This window comes from Coenobita brevimanus, chromosome 98, assembly GCF_032717465.1.
Source record: "Coenobita brevimanus isolate Jiangsu-jjx chromosome 98, ASM3271746v2, whole genome shotgun sequence".
NCBI classification, from domain to species: domain Eukaryota; kingdom Metazoa; phylum Arthropoda; class Malacostraca; order Decapoda; family Coenobitidae; genus Coenobita; species Coenobita brevimanus.
In genome coordinates this window covers 14,192,734-14,212,836 of record NC_137051.1, presented here as the reverse complement: position 1 = coordinate 14,212,836, position 20,103 = coordinate 14,192,734, and the positions used below count along the sequence as shown (strand labels likewise).

Genomic DNA, 20,103 nt, shown 5'->3' with positions numbered 1-20,103 from the left:
ATAGATTGAAGTATGAAAAGATTGATAATCTCGGAAGAAAGATGTTCATAAACAATGCTGGCTGATAAGGTACTAGTACTTTATAAGGTAACTAGTACTTTATAACCACCCAAGTACTTACCACATAGAAACAGTTGTTTTAGCCAATTATAGATATGTTTTTTCTTTCAGCTACGTGAGGTGGTTAGTGAAAAATTCAATGCCTCTGTGGATCAAGTCTGTCTGATATTTGCGGGAAAAATTTTAAAAGATGGTAAGTCTCTTCAGTAATTGGTATTTACCTTACATGTTGTACTTTACTAATAAGCTGTGTGGCAGAATTCCTGACATTGTTCACCCTGATGTAAAAAATATGGATGCTCTTTATATCCATTCTTTACATTCATATAAGCTAATGGTAGCAGAAGATAATACTGGTAATGGTTAACAGATGATCTCTTTTACAAGGGTAAGCTAAAACAAATTGATAATGGTGGATTCCTTGATTTGCAGCTGTAGATTTGTGATTCAAATAATTCTGTGAGTGTTAAGTGGTGGCAACCATCATCCACTCACTTGATGTAATGCTGCCTACTTCCATCCGTTTTCTGTGATTGCCCTTCTCTCTCCCTATTTCTCCCAGACTTCTTGTTGCACTTTGTTACTGATTTTTCCATTTTGATTGGCTCTTCATTGAGTGAAAAGCCTGATGGTTTCCTCTAACCCAGAAAACCATTTACAACACCAGGTGGTAGCCATTAATATAACGGGGTGATGATGCGGAGTCTGCTAGGGTGACCCTGTTAATTGGGTGGATGGAAAGATGCAAATGCAGTGTCCATCTAGGAATCAAACCTCCACACCCTTTCCCACACTTCTTGGAGGTAAGGTGCCACAAGGGAACATTTGTTCACTGCATAGGTAATTGCTTTCCCATGGTTAATGGGTCCGCTTGGCCAGACATATCAAGGTTACTCTGTCTGTCTGTCTACAGCCAGACGCCATAATCCTGCTAGCGGTAGTAATTTGTCTTTGAGTTAGTTGTTTTAATGGGATGGGCTCAAACCCTCTGCCAACCCACGTGTTGACACAGGGAAAATGTTTGGGTTGATTACTGTACAGTATATGGTTACCATCCAGCATTCTAAATGGTTTCCTGGCTTACAGGAAACCACGTGGCTTGTCACTGAATGTAAAGCCACCTGAAAAGAAAAGAAGAGTAATAAAAAGTGACAGGAAAGATGGGAGTAATAGGAAGAGAGGGGGCAGATACAGAAAAAGAATGATATAGGTGAAGGAAGCAGGAGGCAGCACTAGATTACATCAAGTGATTAGATAATTGCCACCACCAACTGCCATTTGGGTTACTCAACATAATTGCCTAGTGTTCTGTGTGTTATCTGCCTTTTGTGACAAAGTAACACCATTTCTCTTGGTAAAAATTGAAAGATCATACTACAGTACCTATTTCTGCACAGCATTCTCCCAAAGTACCTAACCTAGCAGTTGATACAGACACAGCAAATAAGCTGTATACTTTATTACTTAGTGTAATCTCTTGTACTGAATGGGAGCATCACTGTCACAAGTTTCCCCTATGTCTCAGATTGGTCTCAATATGCTTCATCTTTCTAGCTTTTTTCTGGAGAATACACCACCATCTCTTACTTTTTAACCTGGCAGTTTACTGTAAACACACACACACACACACACACACAACTATCTGTCTTTCTATATATATATATATATATATATATATATATATACCGTATATATTTACATGTACATATATACCGTATATATTTACATGTACATATATGCCGTATATATTTACATGTACATATATATACAATAGAAGCTTGATGTAATGGAATAATTCAGCTAACCCCTATTCCATTTTATCAAATATTCTGCTTTTTCAAGCTTCCATTACAAACCATAGATGGAATGGAATTTTCTGGAATTTACTATTTTTCCCATATTTCTTCCCTAACTCGTGACCTGAAGCCTATAGACAGTTGCTACTAAATAGCTTCTTTTGCTACACACACACACACACACACACACACACACACACACACACACATGCTGCTTATGCTAGTCATAATGATACACACAGAGCAGTCAGAACCCACAATAATAAAAATAATAATACAGTAATAATAATAAATAAAACAGTAAAAAACTCACCTCCAAATGGGGGGAGATACGAATTGTTCGTAGAATTATGCCTGACACAGTCCCCAAACATGTGTCAGGCCTGATGCTTCAAGATTATTTCTAATTTCTGGCCCAGAGAAAGCCTCATCCTTACCATTTTTTCTTGCACTTTAGGCATGGGAAACAATTGGTTTTACTTATTTTCTACAGAAAAGGCACAGAAATGTTTGAAATGCCAAGGTAATCACGCACACTTGGAGAGAAGATTTGAACTGTGCGGAGGTTGCTGGTAGACTGCGGCGAGGTGGGCGGCCTCACCTGACCTGAGGCAAACCGGCTTGTTGCCGCAGCCAGTGACAAAGCCCCACACCTCATGATTGACTGGAAACGTTTTGGTACATTGCAATTTTTCCACAGCCACGGACAAACTGGCTTGTTTCCATTACGGAAACCTGACACCTTGCAACAGAATGGAAAACTTCCGGAATATTACGAGTACCTTTTGGAAAAAAATCATTCCGTTTTATCCCGCATTCGTTATATCAAGCGTTTGCTGTATATATATATATATATATATATATATATATATATATATATATATATATATACAAGATATAAGGTAGGACAGTGGATGTTGGAGTGGCCCTATTGAGAGAGGGTAATGTTTGGAAACTCCCTGTACTGTTGTTTGCAGATGATTTTGTGTTGTTAAGCGAAGACGAAGGGAAGCTGCAAGGCTTGGTGGATGAGTTTGGGAGAGTGTGTAAGAAGTGGAATCTAAAGGTGAATGTTGGGAAGAGTAAAGTGATGGTCTTTGAGAGAGGTGAAGGCAGTGAATGTACAGTGAGGTTGGATGGTGAGGAAATGGAAAATGTGGGTACATTTAAGTACCTGGGGAGTGTGATGAATAAGGATGGAAGTTTGGAGGGTGAAGTGCTAGAAAGGGTACAACAAGGAAGAAAGGCTGCTAGTTCCTTGAAAGCAGAGATAAGAAACAGGGAAGTGAGCATGGAAGTGAAAAAGTTACTACATGACAGTATTGTGATACCAACGCTAACGTATGGAAGTGAAACTTGGATGTTGTTGGAAAGACACAAGTCGGGTGAGAGCAGTGGAAATGAGTTATTTAAGAGGAGCCTGTGGAGTCACATGGAGAGACAGGCTGACAAATGAGGATATAAAGGAACATTATGGTGTGGATGTGGATGTGATAGGAAGCGTTAGGAGGAACACACTGAGGTGGTTTGGCCATGTGGAGAGGATGGAGGGTGAGAGACTGACGAGTAGAGTGTATGTGAGTGAGGTGGAGGGGGGGAGAGGGAGGAGGAGGCTGAGGATGAGATGGAGGGATGGAGTGGAGAGGTATATGAGAGAGGGGGGTGTGAGCTTGGAGCAGGGCAGTGAAATGGCAGGGGACAGGGCAATGTGGAGGTGATTTGTTTGTGGCCACACAGTATGAGATTCAGGCATCTGGCAATTGATAGATGATAGATAGCAGCCGTGGCTCAATGGGTTAGAGTGCTCCGCTCTGACCGAAGGGTCGGAGGATCGAATCCACCCAAGGGTCAGTGGTAGACATCAGGAAGGGCATCCGGTCATAAAATACTGCACACTTCAGTCCAAAAGTCCTCTACCCAGGGGCAACGCCATAGCCCTTCGGGGATACCAGTCGTAAAACCAAATTATTATTTTTTAATTTTTTATTTATAGATAGATACATATACATATATACCGGTGTATATATATATATATATATGTGTGTACAGTATATCTCATCTTATCAGTCGTTTGAGTGTCCAGTGCAGGACTGGCCTATCCCGACTGAAGTGAGGACAATACCACCAATGTATCTCTACCAAGTGGCTTATGCTGTTTGGTAGAGATTGTACAGTATGCAGGGTGACAAGTGCTTGTAAGTGTAATTGAAGTGTTGGAGTGGCTTTGGATGTGTGTGTAGTCTGTGAACCAAGTGTAATCAGCCCGCGCAAGCCGACTGGGTGCAAGCATACTTTATGGTATGAAACACAGGTTCAACCACAGGACGCCTTATGTCCGCCAATGCAGTACGTGGCCAGAAGAAAGCTCCCAAAGTTTATTACCCTGGCGGGGCGCGAACTCTCGTTCTTCAGTGTATGAAAATGCACACTTTACCACTGTACCACAGAGGCTCCATATATATATATATATAAATATATATATATATATATATATATATATATATATATATACAGTCAACCCTTGGCTATCACGAGTAATTGGTACCCTAGGCGACCCGCCATAGCCAAAATCGCGATAGCCATACTTAAGAACTAATGGGAAAAATTCTAATTGGTTCCCCGACCTCCAACTTTACCCCAACCTTACCCTATTTTCACATCTGCTTCACTAAAATACCTGGGATTACAAACCAATGCTGCAAATTAACAACAGTACAGTACATAAAGGTTATAAATGAAACAGAATTAACTGTAATAAGCCATTTTACTTAACATTTTTGGAGAGGATGAGGGGCTTGGGTGGGTTGAAGGGGTTCCGAGGCTGGGGTGGAGTATTACTGGCCACCCCTCCGACGTTCTGTCTCGTCTAGGAATTGATCAGCTTCATCAGGAGTCTGGAAGGGACCCTGAGCATAAGGCAGGTTCTTCCTCTTCCTCACTTGCCGTCCTGGGTTAGCCGCGTTACGTGCACCAATGGTAGGAGGGTTGGATGGGGTATTGGTGGCCATTGTGGTTGAACAATAGGTCTTCACGGCTATAGCTGCTGTCGACTGGTAACGCTGACTCTCTCTGAACCTTGGCGGGAAGGATGGGTAGCTGTAACCATGTCTTGGGCCAATCAGCCCTCGGGTAGCCTGTGACGTCGCGCCAATCACGGCGCGAGTATACGCATGGGCTGAGCCCGCGCGATTTAAATGTTTCTGGCCAACCATCGTCCGCGATAGCAGTATTTGAGGTCGCGATAAAGGTAATCGTGTTGCATTTCACCTGTCCGTGATAGCCATGAAACGCGATAGCAAAACCCGTGATAGCCAAGGGTTGACTGTATATATATACAGTAAAAGCTTGATATCACGAATGTTAGATAAAGCGGAGGCTTGAAAAATGGAACGATTTTTTTCTGGAAGGTACTTGTAATATTCCAGAAGTTTTCTGTTCTGTCATGAGGTGTTGGGTTTCTGTAATGGAAACAAGTCAGTTTGTCCGTGGCTGTGGGAAAATCGTGATGCACCGGAACATTTCCGATCGATCACTTGGTGCAGGGCTTTGTCACAGATTGCTGCAAAAAAACGCTTTGTCTCAGGCCGGGTGAGGCCGCTCACCTTGCCACAGTCTACCAGCAACCCCCGCACAGTTCAAATCTTCTTCCCAAGTGTGTGTGATTACCTTGGCATTACAAACATTTCTGTGCCTTTTCTGTAGAAAATAAGCAAACCAATTGTTTGCTATGCCTAAAGTGCAGGAAAAAATGGAAAGGGTGAGGCTTTCTCTGGGCCAGATATTAGAAATAATCTCGAAAACTGAGTGTGGTATTCCAGTGAAGACGATCACGACCGACTATGGGGTCAAGACTCAGACAGGAAATAGGGAAGCATCATGCCAGACTCATGTTTGGGGGGCTGTGTCAGGCATAATTTTACAAACAAGTCATAACCCCGCATTTGGAGGTGAGTATTTTACTGTTTTTTTATTATTATTACAGTACTGTATTATTAATATTATTGTGGGTTCTGACTGCTGTGTGTGTGTCATTATTACTTGCATAGGCAGCATGTGTGTATGTAGCAAAAGAAGCTATTTAATAGAAACTGTGTATAGGCTTCAGGTCACGAGTTAGGGAAGAAATATGGGAAAAATCGCAAATTTACTGAAATTTCCTTTTCATGTATGGTTTTGGAATGGAAGCTTGAAAAAGCGGAGTATTTGATAAAATGGAATAAGAGTTGGCTGAATTATTCCATTACTGTATAGCAAGCTTTTACTGTATCTATCTATCGATCTATCTATCCATATATATATATATATATATATATATATATACCTGGGGCTTTCCCCATTTTGACTTTATTCATTGCTTCCACAACATCCATCCTACTGATTTCTTCCTTTTTTCTTACCTCCCTCCTTCTCCCAGCCATTCCTCAGCCACTTATACAGTACTCGCATTACTTTCATTCTCTGTGTTCAACAATTCTTAAGTGTTCTCTCCATCTGCTCATTTTTTCTCCCTTCTTAACTAACTAGTAATTTACCGTTTTTATCTTTCACTCCCCTACTAAATTCATTGCCACCCTGTCTGACTCTTTACCTCTTACCAGAACATTTTCTTACATTCCCTCCACTTGACACTCAAATACCTTCCAAATTCCTCATCCACTGTCTTCTTACTCTCACTTACTAATCTTTTCACATCTCTCTTCCTTTCTACGTATAACTCTCTCTTCTGTCACTCAACGTCTTCCACGCTCCTATTTCTCATCCATTCATTATATGCCCTTTTTCTTTTGTGCCACAGCCTGTCTCACCTCTTCATTCCACCATGCTGTTCCTTGCACCCCCTTTTGTCTTCTCTTCTCCCCACACACCACATCACATGCTGCACATATTTCTTCTGTGTATATCTCGCACACACCTCCCACGTCCCCTATCTGCTCCAACTCGTATTTACCCAATCGTTCTTCCACTTCTCTCTTATATTCTGCCTTTTTCTCATCCTCTTGTAACCTTTCCACTCTCCTTGCATCTACTTGTTCGTTCCTAGTCCTTTCCTTCTTCTATATCTCCATTTTACTTGGACCTTGATTCTGGCCACCACCAAGTGGTGGTCAGAAAGTCCACTCCTCAATGCTCTTGCATCCATTACACATCTTCGCATTCTTTCATCCACACACACATAATCATTGTCTTCCATTCATTCAGTTCACCATCCACCCTTCTTATCACTTGCCATATATACCTGTGGATCGCTTATGAATTAAACAATCAAAATTCTTGCATTTCAGTTACCATTGGAGCTCTTATGTTAGGATACTAAACACTTGGCATTTTCTAATAATTTTCATTGCTGTGGTGGTGTGGCTTTGCACACACTGATTGTTGGTTGTTATTTGAATTTCTGGTCTTCATTTTATTTACAGTAGTTGTGAGGCCTCTTACAGTGGACATTGTTTCAGAATCTCTATATTTTGCAGATTTATTAAACAAAGATAGTTTTTAAGAAGCTGCACAGAGTAAAATCTGAAATGCTATGTATTCAGATTGATTACAAAACAGAATCAAAATCTGCTGTTGTGTGCCTTACACAACTATTTTGCATAATAGTGTTGTGTGTGTGTGTGTGTGTGTGTGAAATTGAAAATGCAGCATCACTACATTAGTTACAGTAATAACTGATGTATGGGCCGCTTCTTGTGCCTCCCCCATGCCCTCTTCGTCCCCTTCCTGTGTCTCTTCTTCGTCCCCCTCCTCCATCTCGTCCTTTCCCCCCTCCTCTGCGCCCCCATGCAGTTGACTCTTGAGATGGTTACTGTCACAATGAATTCCAATAGTGTTGAAAAACTGATCCAAGTTTGGCATTAGTTCGCTTTAAGAAATGGTCGCGATATCACAAGATGGTCACTTACAATTAGAGCGCAAAACACGAACCCGCACTTTTCAGTTGTCTCACGTGATATCTACACACGAGCCTGCTAGGGCTTTAAGGATGAACTGAAGAAAAAGCTAAATAAAGCCTTATGTTAAAAATTAATGTAATTATGTAAAATTGCACCGATGCGTGTTATGCAAAGACGCTTTCCCACAATGGCGCTTCATTGCCCGCGTAAGTACACTCAACCCCCTGCTATCGCACGTTCAGCTACCACGTTTATCTGCTATCACGCACAGATCAAATGCACAATCATACATGCTATCATGCATCGAGTTTGAAGACAGGCTAAGCGAAACTTATTCACATGGCACTTCATACGAGGTTTGCCGAGGATACAATGGTTAATCAGAACGGTATCGTGGTAAAATTGTTGACGATACCACGGGCATTTGGAATACATCTGAACGGATTCCTGCCGAGGATACGACGGGCAAAACAGTGTGAACAAAACCCATTCGACTCGAAAGAATATATCGTACTACAGCATTGAAATTTAGTCTAACACAATACTTATTAATACTGTATTTTAGAATAAATATAAATCGTTTTGAAACCCTTATAAAGAGTTAATATTTCCTATGCCGAAAAAACTGTTATGTTGATAAAGTAATCACGTGTTTACAACTGAGACGAGGCTCTGGCAACAGTATGAGGAATGTGTGTGATAGTGTGCAAGTTTTGTTCCACTTAAATCTTCCTCGGCCATTCCTGATACGATGTACCGTGTGATACCCCCTTTAGCTGTGGACACTAAGAAATCATGGAGACAGCTAAAGAGATCTGGCGGCAATTAAGCCACTCCCAAGCCTCGGAACCCATCAAACCACCCAGGCCTTAATCCTTATAAAAGTTTGATGGCCTTTTATGTTTATTTATTCATTATACTGTTATTATTAATATAATAATGCATATTTCATGTTGGAGGAGAGATTGGCAGGAAATCACGGGCATAAAGTGGTTAAAAGTTAGAAAAATGGGCCACCAAAAAACCAATTAGAAATTTTCCCATTGATTGTTCAGTTCAGCTATCGCGTATTCAGCTATCACGCGCGTTTGCTGTGACCAATTAGGCGCGATAGCAGGGGGTTGAGTGTAGTCTGTTAGCTAGAGTTTTCCATTTAGTACTGTAATAACATAGTGCAATATAAAGTTTAATATAGTCATACTGCTAATGATGCACTAGTGATGCTTGATGGCAGTTCCATACTTGAATGGCTTCTTACATGCTTGCATTGGCATAGAGGAATCTCAATGTATCTGTAAGGTGGATGATCATCTTTCAATGAGGTGTTTTAAAATAGGTCATGGACACGTGCGGTGACCCATTAAGTACGACTGGCTAGCATTTATCCCGAAATACCGAATATATTTTCTTGTAGACCTGTGATACAATAATATGTGTAATAATATGAACAAACTGGCAAATTTTGAATATACCAAACTTTCTTATAACACTTCCACATTATCAATGCTTGGCTGACCTAAACTATTGAAAAAGTACCCTCTGGATGTTGTTTCAAGGATAGGTTTGCTTTCTAAGATGGTTTTTAGGGGACTGTTCTGTTAGAGTTTTCAGCAGATTCGTGGACGATCCCTATTATGAACCACTACCCTGGTTCATGATACAGTAAATGTCCTGCAGTGTGAACGGCAGGGGACTGAGGGTCTTTCGGACTGTTGAGAGGGACCTCTGAAAACATAAGACGTGTACACACGATCACAAATTTCCGCCCAGGGATGCCCCCTTCCTACTCCTGTATACCCAGGGAAGAAGGGAGGGGGGAGGACGAAACGAGCTCCACCCGCCACTACCCCAGCTCCCGACCCTCCTCCATATCCCTACCCAGCCCCCCACCCCACCCATCATTCTTAACTGGCAGTTACATCTCAAGCTGATTTCATGTTTAACACTCTTGGTCCCACTGCTAATACAAACATAGAAGACTAGGATATGTTCAAAGTATATAATATAACTACCAACACGCTGCAGCGAGAAATTAATGCATTTGACATTAACAGTAAAACAAAAACGTTAACGGTCACCTCATGCCCCATGTTTTTGGGTGCACTGCTTTGCAAACACACACACACACACACACACACACACACACACACACACACACACACACCAAAAATCACAGACATAGACACACCCAAACACACAGACATGTACGCATGCAAGCACTTAACGCATGAGTCCTGGGAGGGCCATTGTTAATGTTTTTGTTGTACTGTCAACATTATAATGCATTAATTTCTTGCGGCAGCATGTTCATTAGGGTTATAACTTTTTTACAATGCTATGTTCCTTCTTGCAGCAGCACATTAGGGTTATAACTTTTTTACAACATTATGTTCCTGTACCTCAAGTTGATGAACTTTTGCTTAAAAAAACAAAGAAAAAAGCCCTTATTCCTCTCAGTTTAAAAGAAAGGTCACCCCAAAATAAAAAATTGATTTTTGCAGGTGTATATTTGCGTGTATAATAATAATAATAATAACAAAAAAAAAAAAAGCTTATACAAATGCATTAATACTTAAAATCACTGTATTTTACCTAGAATAAATCTAAGCTGCAGTTTGGCTTTGTTTCTGCAGGCAGCATAGAGTTCTTGCATCACTTTGACTGCACGTTCTTCACACAGATTACTTCTTGGTATCTTGAGGATTGCTCCTGCTTCCAGTGATTCTGCAATGAGTTTAGTGCTTTTTTGTAAGGTTTCAGTATTTCTGACAAGTTCTTGAAATCATTTTCATTGTACATCAGGTTAGTAGACCAGTACTCTGCCCGTTCATATGAAATGAATCTGCACATCTTATCCAAAGTCTTCTTTGTTGTAGGTATAAGAATGAACGCAAGAATAGCGAGAATTGCCCTTGAATTCGACCTCACATTACTGATATTTGGAATTTTGTAAAAGTTAATCAAAGGAAAATGCTCTTTTTCTTCAAAGAATCTAAACACTCATGTTAAATGGTACAAAAACTTCATGTTTAGATGAAAGATCGTAAGATGTTGATGGGAATATAGGTTCATCAGGCAGTTTTCGTCTTTTGAAGGGTGAATGGTTTCCTTACTTGCAACTTGACATGTTGAGTACCCCACTTCTCCTTTGCTTTGCACTCGTAGGTGGTAGAGTTGTTTATCTTCAGTGGATAACCATTGACTATTTACTTTTGTGATATCAAAAAGTTTATTTAGGGCATCATATTTTCCCCTCTTGACACATTCATCGGAAGATTTTAGCACTTTGTCAAGCTTTGCTTGTATTGCTTGAGCTGACATATGTGGAAAGTTCAATTTATTCTCCCATAATTTTGCAACTTCTTTGGAAATCTTGACTATTTATTCTTTTCTCAATTTGGTTTTAGCTCCAAGAAACTGGTAACGTCCAGCAACTTGCATTCAGTTTGGCATTTTGAATTTTCTTTTAATGAAGATTCTTCTAAAGGCATAATTCCTCTTCTATGTGACTGCTGGAACCACACCAAATTATTGGTCCAGGCATTCTTGTTCTTCTGTACGATAGTATCACTTCTTTTTTGCGACATCATGCTTATCTGAAAAAAATATTTAATCATTTTCGTTTTCGTTTTTAAAGGCTCCAACATGCTTGCACGTGTCAGCCTTGGTCACCTAATGGCAGCTCTCCACGCTGCACGATCCATTGCAGCCTCCCTGTTCAGTCCCTTAACCCTAAGGTCACACTTAATGACCTCGTCCCATGTCTTTCTCGGTCTACCCCTCATAACCCCACCCCCAGTATTAACACTTCTCACTTTCCTCACCCAATTATCATCCCCCATCCTCTCCACATGTCCAAACCACCTCAATCTACCTCTCCTCATCACAACACCAATACACTCCAGTCCCATCCTACCCCTCCACTCTCCCACTGTAAACCCAGCCCCTCCAGGCCTTGGACGCAGAGACGCACAGCACATCCACCTAATCATTGTCATTTCTGTACGTCTGAGCCGGCGAATATCTTCCTCCTTCACTGCCCAGGTCTCACTGCCATACAGCTTTACACTCCTAACACATGCTGCATACAAAGACCCCTTAGCACGTAGGGAGAGCCCTCTCAATGTCAGGAGAGGTAAGAGCTCCCTGATCTTCTTCCAATCACTTCTCACCCTAGCCACAGAGCTAGCTCCAGCCCCACCTCCAGCACACAACATGTCTCCCAAATAACAAAACTCTTCCACACACTCAAGAGATTCACCAGCAAGTTCAATCCTTTCACGTCTGACAATCTCCACCTGCTCACCCCGGCACGCCGTACACATAAAATCAGCATTATCTCGCAGTCTACCTCTGATACCACTACATCTCTTATGCACCCATTTATCACACACACTGCACAAGATGGAATTACGTCCCACTCCCTTGTGGCAAACTGCACATGGCCACTCTCCCTCATCTTTGACAGTACCGCCACCAACCCTAGATATCATCACTTTTGTTTTATCTGCATTTACCCTTAAACCCTTTTGCCCCATACCATCTCTCCACTTCCTAAACCTTTCCTCCGCCTTCCTTTCATTCTCTGCAATCAACACCAAATCATCTGCATACAACAACTCCCACGGGAGTCCGTTTCTAAGGTCGCGTGAAAGGGCTTCAAGTACCATGATAAACAACATGGGACTCAAGACTGACCCCTGATGCACACCAACATTCACGGAAAACTCATCACTCAAATCTCCATTCACTCTCACCTGGGTGTGAGCACCCACATACATGGCCATAACCACCCTAACCAGCCACTCCTCCAAGCCAAGCTTTCTCATTGCCCACTTCACCACCTCTCAAGGGACTCTGTCAAAGGCCTTTTCCAAATCAACAAAAACAAAATAAAGATCCCTTCTCCTACCAATATATTTTTCCTGAAGCTGTCGAACAATGAATATGGCATCAGTGGTCCCCCTACCTGGCATGAACCCAAACTGCATCTCATCAATATTCACTCTTTCTCTAATCATACCTTCTAAAACTCTCTCCATTACCTTCATTATCTGATCCTATACCCCTATAATTTCCTCTTTCCAGGGCATCACCCTTCCCTTTATACACATTTACAATTACACTCTTCAGCCAATCATCTGGGACAACACACTCATAAATAATCTTATTTATCAGGTCAGTGACTAAACTCACCCCTATATCGCCTGAGGCCTTCAACATTTCGGCAGTTAACCCAGACACACCTGCTGCCTTCCCCGCCCTCATCCTGCCTATTGCCTCACTCACAGTAGCAGTATCAATCAAAGGCCAAGGGCCAGACACTGGATCTGCTGGCTCCAAACCTTCCCTGTCCCAGTCAGACAACTCATTCAACAACCGGTTATAATGCTCTCTCCATGCATCTTTAATATCCTCACTGTTCACCACTACCCTTCCTTCATCATTCTTCACACACTGCTCACCTATGATATCCCGATTATCCCTCTTCACCTGACCTGCCACCCTAAATATATTTTTCCTTTCCCCATGATAATATATAACAGTAACATACTAAGCAATTATTTTGCTGACTGTTCACCTGCAAACTGCAAAGATAACTGTTAGATGCTGAAAGCTGCATCCCATTTTATAATATTTAGATTCTAGAATGTTCTAAATAATGTTAAACCATACTAGAATGTTACAGACTTCTAAAAAGTTCTGAATAGTTCTAAAATCTTCTGTGAAGTTATAAAAAAACTAAATAAAGATTAAGAAAGTGATAAAACTTGCGTGTGGTGACGCTCAATATATGGCAATCCATTTTTTGATTTGGGGATGACCCTCTTTTAAAACTGAGGGGAATAAGGGCTTTTTTCTTTGTTTTTAAATAAAAGTTCATTAATTTATGATAAAGGCTAACTTTTATTTTAAAAATAATTAAAAAGTTATAACCCTGATGTTCATAGTTGTATACTTTTACAGCTCATGGCCTTTGGTACCTTGATCCTCGGGGGGGGGGGGAATCTTGTTTTGTTTATGTATGTTTATGTTTATGTATAGTTTGTTGGTGGTGGGTGGGGGTGCTCACCATCCACTCACTTGATGTAGTGCTGCTCTTGGGTGTCTGCCCTTTCCTCTCCTCCCTCTTTTTCTTCCATCTTTTTCTATCTCTCTTTACTTCATGCTTTCCTCGTTCTTCTGCCTACTGGTGACTTTACACTCCCTCTTTTGTCTTTCTTTCCTTCATTCTTTCCTGTTCCTTCTGCCCATGAGTGATTCTACACTGAGTGACTAGCCGAATGGTTTCCTGTACACCGGGAAACCATTTACTATGCTAGGTGGTAACCTTATAACCAAATTATGGCACCTGGTGGTTTAGTGGGTAATTGCGGTACCCTAGTCAAATTGAGCTGGTGAAGGATTATATCCAAGGGATGGTTGGGGTTATTGCTCACATAATGCCACTCAGGGATGAGTGAGGCTGGTCACTTATCTTAAATGTCAGGACCAACTTGCCTAGCCCTGGGCTCCTACGCTCCTCATGGGGCAACGTAGGATTGGATGATGGATGGATGGATTGTTTATGTATTAGTATGTGACTATGAGTGTAAAATATGAGGTTAGCTTGAGATATAACTGCCAGTTAAGAATGACAAGTCAGGGGTTGGGAGGAGTAAAGGTATGGGGGAGGGTTAGGAGCTGGGTAGAGGTGGGTGGAGCTCCTTTTGTCTCCCCTTTCTGTCTTCCCTTAGTATATAGGGGTAGGAAGGGGGCACCCCTGAGCAGAAATTAATGATCGTGACTGTTCATGATCGTTAAATAAACACTTAAAGTGATATGGGTTATTGTTTTACTCACCGGAAATGCATAGAACTGTTGATGAAGAGTTACAGCCAGGTATATCGAAGGCAAAGAGCAAGCCCAAGCCAGAAAAATCCCTAGACAAAGCCCAGAAAATTTTGGAAAAAAGACCAGAAAATTTCAAAGAATTACGCCTTGACAGATTCGGAGTACTGTAATGGGATTTTCGGATTATTGGTGGCCGGATTAGAAGACTTTTACTGTATATATACATACAGTATATATATATATATATATATATATATATATATATATATATATATATATGATATATATATATATATATATATATATATATATATATATAATATGATATATATATATATATATATATATATATATATATATATATTGCCAGATGCCTTAATCCCGTATGGGGTGGCCACAAACAAATCACCTCCACGTCACCCTGTCCCCTGCCATTTAGCTACCCTACTCCCAACTCACACCCCTCTCTCTCAAATACCTCTCCACTCCATCCCTCCATCTCATCCTTGGCCTCCCTCTCCCCCTGTCCCCCTCCACCTCACTCACATACATTCTCCTCATCAGTCTCTCACTCTCCATCCTCTCCACATGGCCAAACCACTTCAGTGTGTTTCTCCTAACACTTTCTGTCACATCCACATCCACACCTCAATGCTTCTTCACATCCTCATTTGAAAGTTTGTCTCTCCATGTGACTGCACATGCTCCTCTCAAATATCTCACTTCCACAGCTCTCACTCTTGACTTGTGTCCCTCCAACAATATATATATATAAAAGGAAGAAAATCATTTCAGCTTTATTGGCTAACATATTAGTACAATACTTTTGCCATCATCATGGCCTAAAAATCTCTCCCTGGTCCAGTTAAACTCCTCATTCAGCAACCAGTTTTAATGGCCTCTCCAGGTGTCTTTAATATCCTCTCTGTTCACCACCAACTTCCCTTCATAATTCTTCACACACTGCTCACATATGATATCCCTGTTTTCCCTCTTCATCTGATTTGCCACCTTGAATATCATATTCTTCTTTTTAGTTCGTTTTCGTTTTTAAAGGCTCCAACATGCTTGCATGTGTCGGCCTTGGTCACCTAATGGCGGCTCTCCACGCTGCACGATCCATTGCAGCCTCCCTGTTCAGTCCCTTAACCCTAAGGTCACACTTAATGACCTCGTCCCATGTCTTTCTCGGTCTACCCCTCATAACCCCACCCCCAATATTAACACTTCTCACCTTCTTCACCCAATTATCATCCCTCATCCTCTCCACATGTCCAAACCACCTCAATCTACCTCTCCTCATCACAACACTGATACACTCCAGTCCCATCCTACCTCTCAACTCTTCCATTGTAAACCCAGCCCCTCCAGGCCTTGGACGCAGGGACTCACTGCACATCCACCTAATCATTGTCATTTCTGTACGTCTGAGCCGGCGAATGTCTTCCTCCTTCACTGCCCAGGTCTCACTGCCATACAGCATTACACTCCTAACACATGCTGCATACAAAGACCCCTTAGCATGTAGGGAGAGCCCTCTCAATGTCAGGAGAGGCAAGAGCTCCCTGAACTTCTTCCAACCACTTCTCACCCTAGCCACAGAGCTAGCTCCAGCCCCACCTCCAGCACACAACATGTCTCCCAAATAACAAAACTCTTCCACACACTCAAGAGATTCACCAGCAAGTTCAATCCTTTCACGTCTGACGATCTCCACCTGCTCACCCCGGCACGCTGTACACATAAAATCAGCATTATCTCGCAGTCTACCTCTGATACCACTACATCTCTTATGCACCCATTTATCACACACACCGCACAAGATGGAATTACTTCCCACGCCCTTGTGGCAAACTGCACATGGCCACTCTCCCTCATCTTTAACAGTACCACCACCAACCCTAGATATCAACACTTTTGTTTTATCTGCATTTACCCTTAAACCCTTTTGGGTTTTAGTGATATATATATATATATATATATATATATATATGTATCTATCTATCTGCTGCCAGACACCATAATCCCGTAAGGGGTGGCCATTTGACTTTGAGTTATTTGTTTTACGGGGAGGGGCACTAACCCTCCACCAACCCACTTGTTGACACGTAGGGAGCACGTATGGTTTGGTTATATGGTTACCACCCAGCGTTGTAAATGGTTTCTTGGCTTACAGGAAACCATTTGGCTTGTCACTCAATGTAAAGCCACCTGTAAAGGAAAGAATGCGGTAAAATAAAATATACTTTCTGATGTGTATATACATAAAAAAAAATAAATAACTACCTTTTGGGTGGATAAAGATAAATGTAGGAAGATGAATGTATAAGATGGGATGTGTTCCAAAATATAGATATATCTTTTTCCATACTTGTGGAAGGTGCAAGTTGGGGAAAGGGCAGGCGGATAGGGGAGGACAAGGTGACAAGGTAATTAGTTTGTAGCCACACCTCATGGGATTAAGACATTCGGCAACAGACAGACAAGCACTTTTGCCATTCAGCTAGTATTTCAACCTTGTGAAAACTGGTTTAAGCTTTGCAAGATCAAGAAATATAGTACTGACACTGGCCATGATACAGCTGATGTTTTCTATGGACTGGAAGCTAAACCAAGTGCCAAATCAGCAAATTACTTCTCAACAGTTGCTGAAAGCTGTTGAGAAAAGGAAAAAAAAAATGTATAATAGGATCTATAACAATGTTAAAATCTCAGCCTGGACTTTGACTCTATGCACAATGACTTGGAAAAAGGAACACCAAGCCACTGTTACTATAATATACAGAAAAATAAAAACTTTAAATCTATACCACAGCCTAAAAGTACAGTAATATTAATGCATACTAAGTTCATGCTATACTATACTGTATATTGGTCATGTTGCACAATATCAAAAACACTGGCAGAATAATATCACAGCTGCCATAATATTCAGAAAATAATACTCTGAATAACATTAATATTCATCTATCTATCTATCTATTGCCAGACGCCTCAGTCCCGTTTGGGGTGGCCACAAACAAATCGCCTCCAAGTCGCCCTGTCCCCCGCCATTTCACTGCCCTGCTCCCAACTCACACCCCCCTCTCTCATATACCTCTCCACCCCATCCCTCCATCTCATCCTCGGCCTCCCCCTCCCTCTTCCCCCCTCCACTTCACTCACATACACTCTCGTCATCAGTCTTTCACCCTCCATCCTCTCCACATGGCCAAACCACCTCAGTGTGTTCCTCATAACGCTTCCTATCACATCCACATCAACACCGCAACGCTCCTTTATATCTGCATTCGTCAGCCTGTCTCTCCACGTGACTCCACAGGCTCCTCTTAAATAACTCATTTCCACTGCTCTCACTCTTGACTTGTGTCCTTCCAACAACGTCCAAGCTTCACTTCCGTACGTTGGAGTTGGTATCACAATACTGTCATGTAGTAACTTTTTCACTTCCATGCTCACTTCCCTGTTTCTTATCACTGCTTTCAAGGAACCAGCAACCTTTCTTCCCTGCTGTACCCTTTCAAGCACTTCACCCTCCAAACCTCCATCCTTACTCATCACACTACCCAAGTACTTAAACATACTCACATTTTCCAATTCCTCACCATCCAACCTCGCTAACCAGCAACCTTTCTTCCCTGCTGTACCCTTTCAAGCACATCACCCTCCAAACCTCCATCCTTACTCATCACACTACCCAAGTACTTAAACATACTCACATTTTCCAATTCCTCACCATCCAACCTCTCTATACGTTCACTGACTTCACCTCTCTCAAAGACCATCACTTTACTCTTCCCTACATTCACCTTTAGATTCCGTTTCTTACACACTCTCTCAAACTCATCCACCAAGCCTTGCAGCTCCCCTTCGTCTTCACTCAACAACACAGTATCATCTGCAAACAACAGTACAGGGAGTTTCCAAACACTATCCTCTCTCACCAGGGCCACTTCAACATCCACTACCCTACCTTGTACCTCTTTTATTACCCCATCCATGTACAGATTGAACAACCATGGAGACATGACACATCCCTGTTTCAACCCAACCTTCAAAGAGAAAAATTCACTTAGTTCACCATCCACACGTACTGCAGCCTTCGCACCATCACACATACCTTCACAGCATTCATCAACTTCCCATCTACTCCATATATTCTTAACACTTTCCACAATCCTTGTCTATCCACCCTGTCATATGCTTTCTCCAAATCCATGAAAGCCGCATACAACTTCTTTCCCTTCTCGAGAAACTTTTCCACTAAAGATCTAAGAATGAATATCTGATCTACACAACCTCTTCCCTTCCTAAAGCCTCCCTGTTCTTCTCCAACTAATTTCTCTGTTCTTTCTCTAACTCTGTCAATAAGTATCCTACCATACACTTTTCCTATTATACTAGGAAGACAAATGCCCCTATAATTACCACATACTTCTTTTTCCCCTTTTCCTTTGTACAAGGGAATAATTATACCTGACTTCCAATCCTCCGGGACTCTACCTTCCTCCCAGGCCAATCTGCACATCTTCCACATCCATTCTACTACTATCTCTCCCCCATGCTTCAGCATTTCACCACACACTCCATCAATTCCTGGGGCTTTCCCCGATTTAACTTTCTTCATTGCTTCCACAACTTCTATCCTACTGATTTCTTCCTGTCTTCTCACCTCCCTTCTTCTCCCAGCCATTCCCCAGCCACTTATACTCGCATTACTTCCATCCTCTACGTTCAACAATTCCTTAAAGTGTTCTCTCCATCTGCTCACTTTTTCTCCCTTCTCCACTAGTAATCTACCATTTTTATCTTTCACTCCCCTGCTAACTTCACTTCCACCCTGTCTTACTCTTTTCACCTCTTTCCAGAACATTTTCTTACAGTCCCTTCACTTTACACTCAAATTCCTTCCAAATTCCTCATCCACTTTCTTCTTACTCTCTCTTACTAATCTTTTCACCTCTCTCTTTCTTTCTACATATAACTCTCTCTTCCGCCTCTCAACTTCTTCCACGCCCCTATTTCTCATCCATTCATTGTATGCTTTCTTCTTTTGTGCCACAGCCTGTTTCACCTCTTCAGTCCACCACGCTGTTCCTTGCACCCCCCTCCGTCTTCTCTTCCTTCCACACACCACATCACATGCTGCACATATTTCTTCTGTAAATATCCAACACACACCTTCCACTTCTCCCATCTGCTCCGATTCATAATTGCCCAATCGTTCCTCCACTTCTCTCTTATACTTTGCCTTTTTCTCATCCTCTTGTAACCTTTCCACTCTCCTTGCAACTACTCCTTCCTCTCGTCTTTCCCTTCTTCTATTACTCCATCTTACTTGAATTTTAATTCTGGCCACCACCAAGTAGTGGTCAGAAAGTCCACTCCCCCAACCTCTATACACTCTTGCATCCATTACACATCTTCGCATCCTTTCATCCACACACACATAATCAATCATTGCCTTCCTTTCATTCAGTTCACCACCCACCCTTCTCATCACTCGCCATGTATACCTG

At 41.7% G+C, this 20,103-nt stretch overlaps 1 protein-coding gene across 3 annotated transcripts in view; it reads left to right on the top strand.

Moving 5' to 3' along the window:
* Positions 1 to 20,103, top strand: part of Ubqn (ubiquilin) — a 109,564-nt gene that overhangs the window by 4,967 nt on the left and 84,494 nt on the right. For all 3 annotated transcript variants that reach the window (XM_080283674.1, XM_080283675.1, XM_080283676.1), the window contains exon 2: positions 172 to 253. In XM_080283674.1, the coding sequence (XP_080139800.1) occupies positions 172 to 253 (82 nt within the window). The remainder of the gene's footprint in view (positions 1 to 171; positions 254 to 20,103) is intronic.